The sequence below is a fragment of the Ochlerotatus camptorhynchus genome, unplaced genomic scaffold, assembly GCF_037179485.1.
Source record: "Ochlerotatus camptorhynchus isolate MF236.1 unplaced genomic scaffold, CSIRO-AGI_Acam_v1.1 ptg000577l, whole genome shotgun sequence".
NCBI lineage: Eukaryota > Metazoa > Arthropoda > Insecta > Diptera > Culicidae > Ochlerotatus > Ochlerotatus camptorhynchus.
The window spans coordinates 3214788-3233732 of NW_027041058.1; the positions used below are offsets into that span (position 1 = coordinate 3214788).

Here is an 18945-nt window from a genome sequence, read left to right on the forward strand (position 1 = left end):
GAGAACAAAGCGGAAAACCGCAAAATATAAGAAATATGATGAAATTTACCGGCGACATTTGATGGACAGTGAAGGGGAAAATGCAAATGAAGCTGCTGATCATGCGGCAGACGACACGGATGATGTCCACCTGGAAAACCATTTCACCTCAGACGAAGAAGGCGATTGTGTCCATCCCGTGGATGGAAGTGATGATCATCAAGAAGATGATAATAGTCCTCCGGAGAAGCCAATCTACACGGAAGCTGTTGCAGATATAGGTTTAAGTGAACGTATAGCAAAAGACGGTGCAAACCTCCCTGTAAAATATAGGCTTGCTCATTTTGTGTCCAAGTATCGGTTAGGGGTTGAGGCAACTAAATCACTACTGGAAATTCTGCGGGATGAAGGTCTTGATGTACCGCGTTCACGTTTGACTCTTTTAGAAACACCCAGATACAGCATTATTCCCAAAAAAGTGACCCCCGGTGAATACATACATTTCGGAATTCAAAATGCTTTAACTAACCTAGCTGGTGATCCAATAGTTACTGCAATGCAAGAGATTGAGCTTGACGTAAATATCGATGGACTTCCCGTAGCTAAAAACGGTCGATGCCTTTGGCCAATTCTAGCTGCTTTTCCAAATGTACAAGAAATTTCTCCATTCGTAATTGGATGTTACTCAGGATTAAAAGAGCCATCGAGCGCGGATGAATTCCTTCAGGATTTTGTTACTGAAGTCAACGATCTAATGAAAAATGGAGCAGAGCTGAAGCGTGAATCTGATATGATTAAGTTGAAGTTTAGTATTCGGTTGTTTATTTGTGATCGTCCAGCAACTTGCAAAATAAGTGGTGCTGTGTCTCACGTTAGTAAACATGGATGCCCAAATTGCACACAGATTGGCAAACGTGTTAGCAGAGTGACCGTTTATTCCCCGGAAGAATGCACCGCCAGAACTGATCAATCTTTCCGCAGAAGAATCGATCCAGAACATCATCGTACTCAATCTACATTTGGTGTAGAACGAATCATCGGACTAGATATGATCCTACAGTTAGCGATTGATGCAATACATGTCATTTAGGTGTTACAAAGAAAATACTTGAGATTATGCTAGGAAATCTAAAGAAAGCTGGATATTCAGGTCGAAAATTACGTAAGGCTGATAGGGAACGATCAGGTGCTTTTTACATTCTTAAAAATATTTTCAGGATATTAATTATAAGTTCATTTCCAGGTATTTTCTACTCCGATCTGGCTAGAAGTGTTACAAGAGAATTAATAATATACTGTAAGTATAAATTGCGATTATACTATCTGTAAGGAAAATACAAACAAACCTATTTAATAGCTCTTGATCAACTGATTTCATCGGATTCCATAGGTATTTTGATTTCTTTCTATACTGATTAATCGATAGATTTAGTGGTTCAAAATCAACCGATTTCGTCGACTTTCATTCGTTGTTCGTTTTTGTATGTCGATTAATAAAGCTATTTAATAGCTCTGCGTCGGACGATTTCTTTGAGATTTACTTATTCTCTGATTCTTCGTGTCTACCAATCAGATTATTTAGTAGCAACAAATCAGCCGATGTTGTCTGTTTCAGTTTATTTTTAAGCTTTATTTGCCTACTAATCAGTCGATTTAGTAGTCCTTTATCATTCGATTTGATAGGTTTTTGTCGATTTTTACCATAAATTTTATCCATCGATTATTCACCCTACCAAATCGCTTTCAATCTATCGACTTGGTGAGCCAATTTAGTATACTGTAAAATCAGTCAACCCCTGTGTTAAGCTCCTATAAGCGTCGGTGCAACAATCGACCGATTCGTCGGAAATAAAATCGGTCGATCATGCCGACGAAACCCGACGAAGTTGAGGGAAAAATCGGTGGGATGTTTTATCGGGTAGGCTCACTCTGGTAACTCACTCTGCCACCTTGTGTTTAACACTCCAAAAACACAGTTCGACACACTCCAAACACACTTCCACCAGAATTTTCTATTAATTCTGGCACCACTTCCATGACTATCTATATTCGATCAAGTATTCGATTGTTATGTTTATAAACAGTAGCTTTGCATCTACGACAATCGTAGGTGTATTTTCTATTGTATTGTATTGACGGGTAATTTAACATTTGTTATATTTCTAGAATGTTGAATTACCTTGGAGCTTCCCTAATAAAACTTGACACATGATTTCAAACTTGAATTTGTCAATTTGACAAATCCAAGTTTAAATCGGTCACCCTGGCGCTGCAATCGCACCAGTGATGAACTTGAGATCATCTGTCAAATTGTATGTATTTTCATGTTTGTGATAAGAAAACTATTTTTTACGTTTTATTGTAACTGTTTTATTCAATAACACATAGCAAATATAAACAGAACAGTAGTGCCGATAAAAATCGTAAGTAAATCCTAATTTATTAATGCAAAATTATTGAGATTTCTTCAAAATTAAAAATATGTTGCTCTATAGCTGAACCCACTGCGAAACCATTCGGAGGAAATCATGCCTAGTTTGGTAGATTCAGATGAACGGGACAACAATTGCAGTACCAAAAATGCCAAAAGTGCCTGTGTCGAAGACGGCATTGTATAGCTTAACCGAACGGAAACCCTCTGGTAAGTAAAATGAGATATTAAAGTGCTAAATAATTGAAATAAAAAAAAATCGTTGAACAAACCAAAAAACGCGGCGCCAGTGGTGTAGTGGTAAGCGTGATTACCTTTCACCCCAGAAGGCCTGGGTTCAGTCCCAGTCGGGATGTTCTGAGGCATACTAGGCCTATTCTTAAGTGACAATTGTCACCTCGCGTGAGGTGACTCTCCATTTGATTTGCACGGAGACTCACCTCACCCGAGGTGACAATTGTCACTTTACCATCACTTCACTGTGTCCTCATCTCACACGCCGCGCAGAATAGGCCTAAACATCTCTGATCACGCCACAAAGTTGTAGCTGACAAAATTTTCTATAAGTGCAAATAACAAATATGTCCTCAAACCGCCATGCAGGATGTTTAGAATGATACCAACGAAAAACTTGATTTTCCCATAGTAATTCCCATATGAATTTCAAAAGGTTTGTGCGAAGTCAGGTTGTAACCAAATGGGCTCAAATTTTGGCAAGATGATTAGGACCCAATATGGGATCGTTTAAGACTTGTGGAGCAAAAACTTCAAAATTTGCATCAGTCTAATAACCATGTCCATAACCTAAGCATATTTTTTCAATTTTATTTGAAAACTATTAATTTTTATTTTAAGATCGACAGATAACAATGGACGATCAAATGTAAAATACTGTGGTAGCCACCGCATAGTTCTGTCAAAACATCAGCATTTTCATTGATCCATTGGTGACAATAGGGGGATTGCCGTAAAAGCTCGACGCAGATGTCGCCACTGCATGATGATGATAATGTTGACAGACTGCATATAAAATTCGTGGAAATTAGCATTAAATCCCTGATTAAGGTTCAACAAACCATCATTGTTTTTTCAATCATCATCAAAAAATCAAAAGCAGTTTTTTCGTTAAAATTCAAAATTCTGCCAACGAAAATGTCATCATTGCATTCTACTGGCTTACCGGAACACAGTGATGACATTTTCATTGGCAGAATTTTGAATTTGAACGAAAAAACTGCTTTTGATGATTGAAAATTTAATGATGGTTTGTTGAATCTTAAATCATAATTTTCATCAATCCTGCTTAAAATCCTTCCTATATAACATTCGAATTGAAGAAGAAAATGTTATCACGATTAGACTGATGTGCATCTTTGACTTTTCCAGATGAACTTTCATAAGATATATTCATTTCATTTCACAGCTCCATCAATGCTGCATCGTACATATGATGTGAACAGAAGTAAATTGCTCAATTACTCAAAATAGAGACGATTTGTCATCTTGTTATCACTTTATCAACCATCGAGCACCATTTTATAGTATAGTGCGTGTTGAGTAAATCAAGTTCCGTTGCGTTTTCCGTCAAAAATTATGAGTATCAATATGTTTACCTACACACTTAGAAAATAGTACCGAACTCGGTTCAATTTCAACCGAGTTTTTATCTGCTGAACGCTCGGTAGTCTGTTCGGTTCAAAAAGAAACAACCGAGTGTTCGTTAAAGTTTCTTTTCCCACAACCTGTCAAACTAACCGAAAAAACTCGGTTGACAAAAAGTCAATTCAAGCAGGAATAACCGAACATCGGTTTACCCAAGTATTACCGAATGCTGTCAAACAAACCGACTCACCGGTTGCAATCACGGAATTCGGTTCTTTTTGACAGCGCTCAAATCCAAAAACTTACGATGTTTCGAATCAGAAATAAAACTAGTTTTTTTTTTTAATGAGGTGCATGATTTATATTATATTTGTCAGATGTTGTTTTAATGCATAAATATGCTTTGTATGTACTAACTATTGACAACAAACTTGAGACGAACCGGAAAATTATGGCTCACCTGTGCGGGGGGAAAGAGAGGGTTAACCCCCTTGAGGGAAACAAAAAACTTCTCACACGTCGTGATAATGCCTCCTACATGGAATTCAATCAAACATGCAGTTCCTCCAGAAGTTTTTCCATTTTCAAATCGATTCACCGTGTGACACTAACGAAAAAACACGTCTTGCGAAAAAAAACACAACGCGCACCCGCGAGAAAAAATGGCTGACGATATTTGGTTTAGCTGAAAACCGAATTTCGGCTAAAATTTCCGTCGTGAAGTTGAACCGAAGTTGTGAGTTTGACGTTTGAGAAAGTTTAGCGAATATTCGGTTCAGTTTACCGAGTTTTCTCGGTTTTCAAGTACCGAACTGGTAAATATCGCTACTTTACCGTACTTTTCGGTTCAGTCTTCATTCCTATCTGTCAAATTTAACCGAAATTTGGGTTTGACTCGGAAAATACGCCTAAAAACATATTTTTACACGAATTCTTCGGTTCGTTGTTGGTAACCGATGTAGTTCGGTAGAAAATTAAACCGACTTTGGTATTATTTTCTAAGTGTGTAAAAAAGGGCAAAATGAACATTTATTGAATATTGGCGTCCTATACAACCATTTCTCCATTATCACCAGCATGATACAATCTTTCCTAAGTAAATTAACTTAATTTTCACTTTCATCTTAGTGGAAATCGCACATATTCACCATTTTCCAAAAAATGTAGCTGCACAGGAGGGGTGCAACTTGTTATGCATAATTTTCCATGAAAACATCTCCGATCCATACCGAAATAGTAACAGTTAGTTTGCAAACACGTTTCCTTACACGATTCAAGCAAAAGTTTCCACTGGAAATTATTAGTTTTTCTTTATGTACCGATTTGCCCCAAAAATCGTCTGTCTTACTTGGAGAATTTGGAAGCTATCCTCCTTCTAGTAGTTCTCATTTCGTAATGTAGGTGGCGAAAGCTTGGAAATGTTTCACTGCAAGACGTCAATTGATGAATCTACGCGAAACTGCACCAATGCATGCGACCCCTAGATTTGGATTCAAAAACTATAAAAGTGATGATGTACTAAAAAATATTCCATACGATTTGACAGCCCGCATATACGCGAACCATAAATTGACCTTACCGAAAATGGTTAAAAATTGTTTATAATCCCTGCAAAACTTCAACTGAAATGGTTATGGAACTTTACATGAACGTTTAATGATAAAGTTTTAACCTTATGTATTATGGTTTTTTGGAAGCGGACCTTACAAATAATGAGTTGTTAAGAACCATTACCATTCAAAATTTTTGTTTTCTCCATATATTTTCGGGAGGAGGACTATATTAGAACCTTTTAACTTATGGTTTGAGAACATTAATGGTTATGGTTATGGTAGTCAGTAAGGTCCATGAATTGTTTTGTAACATCGATCAACTTTATGTGGAATATATCGCGAATTGGTTCCCTAATAAAAATTGTATGGTTAATTTGCTCAACGACGTGTTCTGGGTATCATCGAAACCATTTGTGGAATAGTTCAATGATTTGGGTTATCGTTCGTTTATGGTTATTTTTTATTAGGGTTGCCTGTAAATTACTGATTACCAATTCACGATATATTCCACGTAAAGTTGAGCGATAATACAAAACCATTAATGGACCTTACTGAATATCATAACCATAACTATTAATGTTCTCAAACCATAAGTAAAAACGTTCTAATATAGTTTTCTTTTCGAAAATGTATGGAGAAAACAAAAATTTTGAATGGTAATGGTTCTTAACAACCCATTATTTGTGAGGTCCGCTTTCAAAAAACAATAATACATAAGGTTAACACTTTATCACACAAACGTTCATGTAAAGTTCCATAACCATTTCAGTTAAAGTTTAGGAGGGATTATAAAAAAAATTATAATTATTATCGGTAAGGTCAAGTTATGGTTCGCGTTTATGCGGGAGGTAGCAAAACGTCATTAGGTCGTATGAATAAAAGCGTTTACTTTACTTTTCCCGTAAGAAAAGCACGGGAAAGTAAAGTAAACTCTGTTTATTCATACGGCCCATTATCATTTTCACATCATTTACATCTGCCGGTCGACCGTAACGTAGATTCATCAATACCTTTCCTGCTCGAGTACGAGCTTACATTTCATTTTCGCTGGGATAAAGTTAAGTTTCCTATCCCTCGCAAGCTTTTTGTTTTGGCAGTACCAAGCCAAAAAATAAACATTTAACTCGTGCTTCGTTGAAGCAAGGTTTGGTTTTTAATTTTCCACTAACTTTTTCTAAATTTACTAACTTTTCTTTATTAAAATCAAATTATGTCCTGTCAGCAAGCAAGCAGCTTTAGATAACGAAGTTAAGCAATTCACCAAATAAGCAGTAATGGATGTACTAGCCCGACCGGCAGAGGAATTCGTCAACGATGGCATGGTGGAGGAGCTGTGGGCCATGAAAGCCGTCGAACATGCCGAGGTGCACTTCAATCTGCTGTGCAGCGTCGATACCCGCCAGTTGCACCTAACACCGTACGATAACGAGATTTACGAAGAATTCAGGAAGCACTTTCCGGACATGAATGTGGCCGTCATCAACGAGAATGAGCTGAAAAGCGTCGATGAGAAAGCCAAGTGGCGCACGTACATGGAAAAGTTCAACCGACTGGAAGATTACAGCTATGGAACGCTGCTGCGGGCGAACGCCACCGATGAATTCCACCCGGAGAATGCCATCCTGGTGGTGAGAATTCAATTTTGGGCAATCGAAATAGCACGGAACAGGGAGGGACACAACGATTGCATCCGGAAGAAGTTCAAGGGCCGCAGTAAAAAGGAGGAATAAAGACGAGCCGAGCGAAATGTGTAGCGTATATATTTGATACATGGAGCGAGTTTTTACACTGGATGGCCTTCGGATATGATGACGGACCTAGAAACCAGGCGCCAGGTAATTGATTATTCCTAAAAACCAATCTCTTCGTTTTTATTGGCTTCGGTAGAATGAATCGGTTGAAGAATAGGAAAATTGGTTGCACATTTGCTGTTACTAAATTTATATTAACAAGATTGATAAGGACATACTCCGATGGCGGGGGCGGTGACTTGCCTCGCGAAATTGTAGCTGCTACATTCAAGCGTTCAGTTCCTGGGCTTGCTTCTTTTCGATTCTCTGTTTTCTCAGAAGCAATCGCTTCTCGCGCTCGTATTCCTTCATCCGGTAGATGTAACTGCAAGTGCGAGGTAGATTTTTTAGCATAAGCATTTAGGAATATTTGCGGTTGGTATTTAGGAGCTCAGATGAATTAAATATTTACACATAGCGAATGTCCACGGTCCATATCAATTTAAAAAAGAAATCATGGGTCTAGCGGAAAATTCAAGACATTTTGTGGCACAGAAGAATATGTCATCCTGCTGAGCATCGGTGGTCTGAAGGATGGTCAGCGAAATGGCGTGGAGGAAATGCCACGAATAAGTCCGTCTACCTTTTTCAAGGAAAAGGGCGTCATGCAGGTAAAGCGCTGGAGGTAGTACGTTCAAAAAATTGCCGCCCCAATGGAGGAAACTTCCTTGGACGGTACTGTATCTTTTGCCAACGACAAGACGAGGCGAATTTATTCCTTGGTAACAAAATCAAAGGCTGAAGAACTGCGAGAATTCAATCAATTTCATAGTGCGACGGAGCGACAGACTGGGTGCAAACTGGAACATCTTCAACGGCTGTTTTCAAAATCGCTTGAAGGAGTTGGGTATCTGGTAACTTGTAATCACTTGGGACATCTATTTTTCCAAGCGGAATCTACCGAAGGGATATTGTTGGCCTCTCCTTTTCAGTACAGCGAAACGATCGGTCAACTGTCAGTAAGTATTCTAGAATGGTTCAAAGTTCAGGCTGGAACAACAGCAAACGCATCAATGTCCTTCGAGGAGCTTATGTATCGCTCGCTATGGCCCCCGTGCTTGCACAGAGTAGATACAATTTGCAGAAGTCATTAAACTACTACATATTCTTATCAATATCCCAACCTAAAAATCCTACTAAAATCAATGGGAACCGATACTCACTCCTCATATTGACAGTTGAGATAGTCGTGCTTCTCGTGGGCACACTTGTACGCCCATGGCCACACGTCCGCTCGGCAGGCACGATGGGCGATTAGCTTATGGGCACAGTAGTCCCGATCGGCCAGCGGCAGCTTGGCTGCTTCCATTTCCTGCTCGGTTGCGATCATCACTAAAACGAATAAAAAGCATCTTCAGTTTCGCAAAATCCATTTGTTTTGATTCACGGCTATTCGTCATGTCTGTTTGGGGCTGAATGATCGTTCGTCCCGTCAATCGACTGCTCTAACCTTTTTTGTTATGTAATTTTCAACGTAAACATTCACGAAATTATCTACCAATTCTTGCAAGTACAGCTACATTTCCATTGTACCCTCCACCTAATCCAAACTACGTTCCATTTCTTGCTAGAATAAAACCACTTGCACCCGGTTAGACCACGAAAACTTACCTCTTTCCTTCCGGCCATTCGGGAAACCCATATTCGCATCGAAGGAAGGGCTTGCAAGGGGTTTCGGAGTTCCCTCCGGATTGGTCACGTAGAGCGATAGGTAGTTGCCCATTTTTAATCTTTCAACCTTCCCCACGAATCGGAACAACTACAGCTGTAAATAAACGTCGACAAACCAGTTAATTCCAGCGATAAAAGGAAATTTTCAGCATTTGCCACAGCTTTGCTACTTACATCAAAACTTCCGACTCTTCCAGGCTAGCTAGTGCCGTTCAGTTCGTTTTCTTTTTTGCACTTTGGGGGCACTGATGACAGCTGAGAAAAAAGAATGAAACGGTAAAAGGAAATGTCAGAACTGTGCCCCACCGAAATAAATATTTCTAGATAGAGCTGGAATAAGGGCGAATGTCGTAAATGTAAACAAACATGCACTGAAACAAGGACCATAGTTAGGAATACTATTTTGCAGAAAACACTTATTATCAATATAACCACGCTTATTACTGTTAAATCTACTATGAATTCAGTTTAGTTTACCATGAATGTTAACAAATTTACTATGATTCTAGCAAAACTACTATGCTTGCTCAAAATGCATAGTAATTTTGATAGAAATAATAGTAAAATTAAATGAAATTGTTTTCTGCAAAAATCTATTGGTGAGGGTATTTAATTTAAACCAGCAATATAGTATTTTTGCCAATGGATTTTGTTTCAGAGTGAGGCTATGTTCCATTTCAGCGGAAACATGTCAGAAGGGTCTAGCTCGAAACGTAAACAATGACTTGGATCGTCGGTGTTGCGAACGCGACATCGTAATTATTATAAATTCCCTAATCGAAAGGAGGGCTTCCTCTGCCAGGTCATTCACCTTATGAGAGTGGCAAGGGAAAGCGAAAGTATTTCGGTAGGAAATGATTATCGTTTCAGTTGAAACCCGGAAAATCCCACTCGCACCAATTGAATTTACTCTCGTTCTGTACGTTAAACATAACGTCGAACATAGTACCAACAATCAATACGAAACTAACGATTTTAAATTGGCTCACCACTTTAGTAGCCTATTGGCATAGAGGTAACTCTAAGACCACTGGGTCCCGAAGAAAATCATTATTATTTTTGGCTCACTCAGTACCAGAACAACGGTCCCAAGCAGTCCCAAGCTATTTCACTCACCCCTGCATGTTCTGCATGAATCCACACACCCCTGATGTTATCTGTCAAACTTTCATAGCGAATTAAAACAAACATAGTGTAGTAATAGAATTTCAACTAGAATAGGGTACGTTAATCGTTTGCTTGGGACCAATAGGCTACTAAAGTGGTGAGCCAATTTAAAATCGTTAGTTTCGTATTGATTGTTGGTATTACGTTCATAAGGAACTCCACGCGGAACTCATTTCATCCGAAACCTTTTCGGTCTGGCCATAACCCAAGTTGGTAATTTTTAGTGAAAAAGTTAACTCCGGGAGCGTCATACTGCTACCCCTAAGACTGGCATGTAGCGCCGGATAGCTATTTCCCAGAACCCAATCTTGAGTTAAGCAGAATAACTTTGGATCACTGGTCTACAGAGTTAGTAATCCAACCTTAAAATTGAATCCGGAAACGTCATACTGCCACCCCTAGCTGGCATGTAGCACCGGATTCTTTTTAGGTGGAACCTCACTTAAGTAGAACTTATACCCGGTTGTGGCAAATAGCCAGCAATCTGGTTCAAAGGTCCAAAGTTAATCAATCACTTCGCTATATTCCAAGAAGGAAAAAAGTAAGTAATCGCATCGGACTTGGCAAACGTTTGTATCGCACATATTTAAAAACGATCCTCGCAACGGGAACCAAAAACCCAATCGCTAGCGCAAAACCCTACCATTCCCACCTCCCATCCCGATCCTGAACCCTCCGCGAACAACAGTCGGTTTCTTACGAATGACAACACACCCACTCTAACTTAATCATCTGACAGAAAAATATTTGCTCTATAAGCTGGTGTAGTCAGATTCCGTGGGTATGTAGTCATTCAAGAGAAATCGACGTTCAAAGTCATTGTTTACGTTTCGAGTTATACCATAGAGGTAACTCTAAGACAAGTAGGTCCCGAAGAAACGTGCTCAACTTTTTGGCTCACCTCTGGTACTATCTTCGGTCCCAAGCTTGTCGAATCACCCCTCGAAACATAGGAAAAACCAATAACCCCTCATTTTATCTGTCAAAATTTCATAGCGAATCAAAACAAACATTGCGTAGTACTAGAATTTCGACTAGAATAGGGTACGTTAATCGTTTGCTTGGGACCAATAGGCTACTAAAGTGGTGAGCCAATTTAAAATCGTTAGTTTCGTATTGATTGTTGGTTATACTCTTCTGACATGTTTCCCCTGATTTAGTGAATTTTCACTTAAAATTTTAATTAAATTAAATCAAATACAAATGTATCTCAAATAGGAGAAATTAATGTTGGCCCAGGGGGTAAGTCACTCTGCCACCTTGTGTCCGTGCTTATTGTGTTTCTTCGGTGTTTTTGGGTGTCAGAAGGTGTTTCAGCGTGTCAACATAGTTGTCAAAACGTTGAGTGAAAAATAAAGTTTTCTGGCAACCACTACATCTATCACAGCTGATTCCAATGCGATGTGTTTGCTGTTGATTGGAGAAAGGATAACAATAAACAATAAATTTTCAGACTCCTCCTGCCGAACGTGCTGCGATACGGATGAACGTGGACCAAGCCAGAGAACAACACACACTGGATTTGCACGCGGGAATACCGTGGTAAACGGAACAGCTGACTGGGTTTGGACGGGACAAAAACGTATACTTCAAAATATTGGAAGAAGGTAGGATAGGAGCGTCTCGAGAAGGGTAGTGAATGTTACTGAGATTTTCTTTTTTTAGAACACAGACGCCGCTTTATTATCGCGTGCAAAAGGCAGCATTCGAGGGTTTGAATCGTTTAGTGGTTTGTTAAACGAACGGAGTGGCATCGACGGAGGGGAGAATTGCCTTCATGACTACTAACTACCTGGCGACGTTAGATCCTGCTTTGATATGACCGGGCCGTCAAAGAATGCATCGGATATTGCAGCCGACAACCCATTACCGGCGGAATGGGTCGGAACGAGTGGTGACCTCCTCGTGAGAATACATGGAGCAAGGATCGATGCGAATATGATCGGGAGGATTCCAACTATGCCACCCACGAAGCACGCATTTGGTCGTTTGATGTCTTAATATACTTAGTGAACGAGAACCGGTGCATATTTCATAGTAGTTCACGAATACGGGAATGGATTTTTTTTCAAGTAGCGCTAGTTCTGGCATACACACACAATATACATAACCAGCTTTTTCTTCGTAACTGTCTTGATAGCCATATATGAACTTGTTGAGTGGCATAACGGGAAGAACAAAGCATATTCTGAATAATCCGATGAAATAGCCCACATCTGCTCAGCAACCATTCGATCAACTTTCATTATCGTGCCCCCTAGACTCGTCCTGCAAAAATTAACCGCCGGCTGTAGGCCGGATCTCTCTGATTTGGTAGTGCGTATATGGAATGACTACCAAATTAGAAAGGAATATCTTTCTACAGCCATCGGTCAATCATTGACTGGATGATTATTATGCGCTCATTTCTTCATATAGTTACGGATAATTTAGCTCATTAGAGGCTGAAATGGTCTGCTTTTATAATGTTGAGCTTGACGTTGAATCATCATCCCCAATTGTGGGAGTCATCATTGCAGCAATAGAGACCCTAAAGGTGATGTAAGGCATTTCGAGTATCCATATCGGAAAAACGGAACATTTCACTTTAAAAGCATTTTTGTGTTTAGGCTACCAAGTGCTTTAAAAAATAACTATTGCATCAGTGTGGATGAGTGATGAGATCTTGAAAACAATCAAAATAAATTATAAATTGTCCACACGCCTAGGCAGACCTGATTACTTACAAATGTCCTTTGGGCAAGTTCCACTAAAGTGTGTCAACTGGATAATGGTAGCCCCATCTTCGTGCGCTTCCACGGGGGACAGTTTCATCAGCGACACGCCACCTCCACCGGAATTCTGCGATGCACCACCCAATGGAACATTCGTCAAAAATATAGCACGTGCCATTTGACCACAGTGCTCCTTTCGCTTCTCTTCCCTCGAGCCTTCCTTTACTCCGAAAATCTCCTTCTCAACGTACCCCTGCCCTATGACCAACCCATTGGCCTCTATCATCTGTTTGCCGAACTTTAACCATTGATGGCCCCTTTCATCTCGCTTTAAATTAATACTCTCGATCGGCTTACCCAGACAATAAATCCCTCCGAAAACGGCGCACAGCCGGCAGAAACACTGCGGAATCTCCCCGCATCCGTACATCGGAAACAGAAACGGGCTGTTTCCGTATCGATCCAAACTAAGCAGAAACTTCTTCACCCCTTCCAACCCGTCCCGGCAGCTAGTGTGGTCATTCCCCATGGCGATTGTGTACAACAAGTAATGGATCAAATTCGAGGTCAACTTTTGTTTCTTCAAATACTCCAGGAACGTCTTTCCCTCGACTTCCGCTGCCTGATGCTCGCTCCCTTCTCCTTCCCCTTCCCAACTTGCACAACTCTGCAGAAACTTCATCAACAGTCGCTTGTCCACCACATTCACGTCCCGACTTGTAAACACATCCGACCTCGAACACGGAACCGTCATAATCCTCCCGTTCCAGATCGTCGCAACTCGGTCCACAGCTCGAAATTCCGCATACCGACCCTGATACCGACAGATGTTCGACGAAATCAGGAGTCCGTGTCCCGATCAGATTTCTGTGGAATCCTACCGATTGCTGGAGGGTGATCTCTACTTAAGAAAAATGCACAAAAACTAAAAAGAGCATCATACGAATGTAAACATTCATGGCTCTAGGCAGGGCTGCCAAAAAAGATTGAAAAATTGTTCTCATGGTGATTAATGGGTGTTTGAGTGTGTCGAAGAGTGTTTTTGATGTGTTTAGCACAAGGTGGCAGAGTGACTTACCCCCTGTGTTGGCCTAAATACTATAGATTCCATAGATAAGCGGAGGCACAAAAAGTTGTTTTGGCAACCATGAAAAATAAATGATCTTACTGCACGAAACGAAAATCAATTATTTTATTCATGTGTTTGACTTATACATTTTTGCCAAAATTTCAGTCTTATACATTTCATAAGACAAACCACATAGGTCCTATAAGAATACATAAAAGGTATGTGTGACCGCTTATACATTTCATTTGACACATGATCTTCATTAACTTTTTGCAAGGCGTCTGTTTATTAGTTGACTTATACATTTTATGAATAATCAGCAATAGAAATTTGCCAAAAGTTATAAGGAGATTTCTATCCGTGTGGCATTTGTGAAAAAAGTTCATGCCATCATAGAGCTCCTCGCCAGGGTGGCCAGACCTACCGATTTATCGGTAGTCCTACCGATTTTTGGGATGCCTACCGATTCACATACGAAAGGTTCAAAACTACCGATTTTTTACTTTTCCTACCGAGAATCACAGATTAGGTGAATTTTTACTTAAACTTTATACTTCGAAAATAAATTACAGTGTTCGAAAATCTATGTTGATTGTCCGATTTTTGAGAAGGTGTTTGTCAAGATTGATTCCTGATCGATCATAAATAAGTCTGTTGGAATAGCAGATTTATTTGAATTTTTTACATCTGTCAAATTTAAGTGAAAATTCACCATTGGAACACAACCTTAGTAATCTTGAAAATTGTTCAAAACCTATGTTTTGTTTTCTGTGTAGTCAGTCAGTTTGATCAAACGCGATATGTTTTGCAACTCCAATCCAACGTATGAAAAAGCACCCAAAAGTAAAGTCCTTTTCACTCATCTCGGCACTATGGTGCAGTAACAAAAATAATCTGGCTACCCTGTATACCAAGCACTTGTTTGAACATTTTTCAGGTTCTATAATTGTTTTTGACTCCCACAAGCTCCGTTATCGACATGCATTTTTTCACTTCTGAATGAAAGTCATCCGATGCTAACGCAAAAAAATCTGGTTGCCGTTTATTCTGATGAAAAATAAATCACAAACAGTGCTGCTTGTTCGCAACATTTTCTCTTGGCGGGACTCTTATTATAACATCGACTCTGGAGTTTCCGAGTGAAGGATATTTTCCAAACATTAAAATTTCCATGCATAGTTCTTAGCAAATTTTGCTGCAATTCATCAATCATGACCACCCCTAATTGAAGGTGACATTCCTTCCCCCATACGTGGACTGTCATCGCGTGCGTAATTTCTGACAGCTAAGTTTTCGAAACAAAAAAAAAATGTTTTCATTTTTGATCTGCAAGTGTGTTGGTGGAAGCCGACGGAGGAGCGCAAAAAGCAACAACAACAACAACAACAACAGCGGCACCAGTTTTCATCAGTATTTTCAGCAGCAGTTCAGTGTGTTCTTCGCGTTCGGCTGACTGACTGTTTTGTGTGTGGTGCGGTGAGAAAACTGAAAAGAGAAGAAGCACAGGCAGCCAGCAGCCAGCTCAAGCAAAAAGCAGAGAAAAAAAAAGAGACTAGCAGCAGTGTATTAATGGAAACGCCGTTCTTTTTAATGGCTGCCTGAAAATTTGGACTGAAATCGGTGTGAAAAAGTGGTTAAATCAGTGCTGAATCATGTTCTAGACAGTGAAAAACGTGCGAAATAGTGAGTCAGTGAAGTGTACGATCGAATCCAGGTGTTTTCCGACCCCTAGGTGGTCTGTTTCGAGGTAAAAGGATCGATTTTCGGTTTTGCTTGTATTTTTTTTCATTTCTTCATTCACGGTCGATTGGATATTATGTTCTGCGAAAAAATGCTACACACCAGAGTGTGCGAAGAAAGTAATGTCAGAAAAGAATGATAGGCTACCCGGATTTGCGGGTGTGTGGACGGAATTTTTTGCTGATATCGGCACTTCCTGGGAATCGGAGACCCTGGATAGCCAAGATGGCAACTGTGTGCCATCAAAATGGGGAGTTGGCTCGATTTTCTACTGGGGCCATGGCGCTACCGTACAGAGAGTTCCTCCCCGCGCCGGGGCACACACAGCCACCCGATGTACCAACCAAACCAGTGCAGAAGGGGGGAGCAACATAAGGGCTCTGGACTCTGGAGCTGACCTAGCCAGAAGAGGAGCATCAATGTGTGTTCGTTCTTTCCATTTCTGCGCTTTTTTTTCGAAAAAAAAAATACACAACGAATCAATATTCACTTTGTCGCTGTTGGCTGTTGAATATTTAATTCAAAATTTGCTCATTCAGAATGAGACTCCGCTGCAGCAGGAGCGGACAATAGGGTCAAATGTAGAGAGCCAGGCACTTGCAAAAGGCGAAAATGCCTAGTTGATGCAATGTTTGTTTTGTAATCGTCTTCTCTTTCGTTCAATTCAATATTCTGAAACAATCGTCATGTTCATAATGATGGAAAAGAAATGTTGGATAAAACTGACTGCTATCGATGCACTTGATATGCACTGGAGGAGCAGTTGTATAGCTCTAGAGCTAGGTATGCCGAGAGAAAGTCCCCCGAGCGGAGCAAATCATTCTGCTTGGTTTGCATTATGTGCTGCACCAGCACAGCACAGCAGCACATTCAATGTTTCACCTTTATTTGTTTAGTATTATTCCACTTTTGGATGTGCACTGGTAGTGGTGCAATTGCTAGCTATTGCCCCGTTCCGTTTTTATTCTTTTTGCGTTCAGCTTCTATGCATTTTCTTACTGGTAAATATCTTTGGCGTAACGCCGTAAATTATTATAGTTACCTTTGTCTTGAGAATTTCGATTGTGTAAGTTATTTTTGGTAGTGTTTGTTAATTTTTTTAGTTTGTAAATTCTAGCTACGGTCAACATGCATGCTTAGATAGATTACATGCAATTAACACTTGATAACAAAACCACTCAAGGACAATGTAGAAAGGATACATTGCAAATTGTTAAAACTGATTTAAAAAAATACCTAAAGTGTATTCTCAGCCCTGATGATAGTATTGATTGGTCAAACGTTAGTGTTAGTCCGGATAGTGTTTTATGAGATTAAATTAAATTTACGGTTGATGTCCCAAATGACGGTCTAAGTAAGTATCATCCTTAACACCTACGTGCCTGACTTATTACGACCTCAAAAGTTAAATTGCTACCATGTCATCACTGCCTATAATCGCATATCAGTCCCATATGGATTTTCGCCAATTTTAAGAAAATAACGCTATCGACTACCAATTGGCATCTTCATATTACGTGTTAAAACTACGGACTTTAATCACGAAATATGTGAAAACAACATCAAGTCAGTTTGTCCCATCAAGCAAAGTAATCGCATATCAGTCCCATCCGGAAATTAAATTGTCCAGAGGCTAAGTTACAGTTCTACATGCAAGCTGCATTGCTACTGATTTTAACTTGATACAATTATCGATTAATTTACTATGATTTTTAAAATATTTACATGGAAATTGCACTTCTTAACTTCAACTGCCATTTTCTCAATACCTACTTTTTCCATATGAGACTGATATGGGATTATAGGCAGTTCAGTTCTCAAACAGATTTTGATGACACAACCTTCAATCGATCAGCATTTGGTTCTAGTTTTAAGATGTGTTAAGATTGAGTAAGTACCGAAAATGGGTAACATACCCAACTACATTTTAAAATATGTCAACATTTACCAAATGTATGCCCAAATTCTACACATATACAAACTAGAACCAATTTATGAACTATTTAAAGTTGTTTCATCAAAATGTGTTGAGAACTGACAACATGGCATCAATATAAAATGTCTTAACATATAAATTATAAAAGAAAGTAAATATAAACATTGATATTTTTTTAAATAAGTTCCCTGAATTAAACAAAAAGATTGCTGCATTATTAAAACGGGAAAAGGACTCTCCCTAACTCGATATTTAAGGGACCATCGGGATATAGAGTTGCGGATTTAAAATTTGTATGGACAAAGAGATCGAAGTAGCCTGTATTTCCGTCGACTTAGGGAAAGATCGAGTAAGGGAGAGTTGACTGTAAATCTTCCAAAATTATTCGAAAGCACTTTGATAAAAGTTATGTCTATTTCTGTTAAAAAGAGCCGAAAGTTGTGAACATTTCCTTCGACCTTGCGCCAGATTTTCGTTCAATTATGTGGGAAGTTGTGATTCCCTGGGCATTGACATAACCTTGAGGATTGCTTAACTGCAACCAGGTCCCAGGGCTTGCCTGTATCTTTACATTTTGAATGATGCACACTAGTGATGCCAGTTGTGATGTAGCAGACCAAAAGTTTGTTGGAATTTAACTACTAGGCAAAATTAAATAATTGTGTAGTTTAGAATTATGTTTTTAACTATGAATTGATTTTCTAAATAATTGAGTCTAATGGCTGCAACAATTAAAAAAGATTTTTTATTTATTTGGTTCAAACTTTTGGAATGCGACATCACACAGGTACAACGTTTGAATTAGGCTTGTTCGAGTGCAGATTTTCTTTTCTTTAGATCAAGGCGATACAATTTTTGAAGAAGAGTACGCTATTAACTATCTACACGCTGGATCAACATATAGCCATGATAGAGGGATAGAACATCATTTAATTTTCATAAAAACAAAAGCATCAAAACAGCTTATCAGAGAAAGTCCTACAGTATGAGATCCCGGAGAAGAAGAAAATTTGAAGTCCATGCTTCACATGAAAAACCAGCGCAAGGTAGGATGTAGAAAGAAGTGGTAGATCGGCGGATTATTGAGAAGAGGTGGCTAATAACAGAAGGGAGTTGAAAACAGCCACGACAAGATTGTTCACTGAAATTGTGGAATCAGAATACGAAGACTCGGAAGATACTCTCAGCGATTTAAATAGCGATGATCAACTGAACATCCTGGATTTCAAAGGTTTCTCTGACGACGTGGATGATGCTTTTCCAAGATTCGTCTAATCAGCATCATAATAATAT

General features: G+C 39.4%; 3 protein-coding genes across 6 annotated transcripts in view; 2 read left to right on the plus strand and 1 right to left on the minus strand.

The window, feature by feature from the left end:
* The first annotated feature begins 6787 nt into the window (after positions 1 to 6787).
* LOC135713756 (protein PBDC1) lies at positions 6788 to 7337 on the plus strand. Its single transcript, XM_065236988.1, has one exon. It carries the CDS (start codon positions 6840 to 6842, stop codon positions 7293 to 7295), a length of 456 nt encoding a protein of 151 aa, XP_065093060.1. The 5' UTR covers positions 6788 to 6839; the 3' UTR covers positions 7296 to 7337.
* An 80-nt stretch (positions 7338 to 7417) lies between these two features.
* On the minus strand, positions 7418 to 9219 carry ND-B18 (NADH dehydrogenase (ubiquinone) B18 subunit). Its single transcript, XM_065236989.1, has 4 exons — positions 9201 to 9219; positions 8967 to 9120; positions 8519 to 8687; positions 7418 to 7680 (listed from the first exon to the last, which is right to left on the minus strand). Exons 2-4 carry the CDS (start codon positions 9076 to 9078, stop codon positions 7584 to 7586), a joined length of 378 nt encoding a protein of 125 aa, XP_065093061.1. The 5' UTR covers positions 9079 to 9120; positions 9201 to 9219; the 3' UTR covers positions 7418 to 7583.
* A 6212-nt stretch (positions 9220 to 15431) lies between these two features.
* Positions 15432 to 18945, plus strand: part of LOC135713680 (uncharacterized) — a 57567-nt gene continuing 54053 nt past the window's right edge. For all 4 annotated transcript variants that reach the window (XM_065236845.1, XM_065236846.1, XM_065236847.1 and 1 more), the window contains exon 1: positions 15432 to 15723. The gene's annotated coding sequence lies outside the window, so the exon portion shown is untranslated. The remainder of the gene's footprint in view (positions 15724 to 18945) is intronic.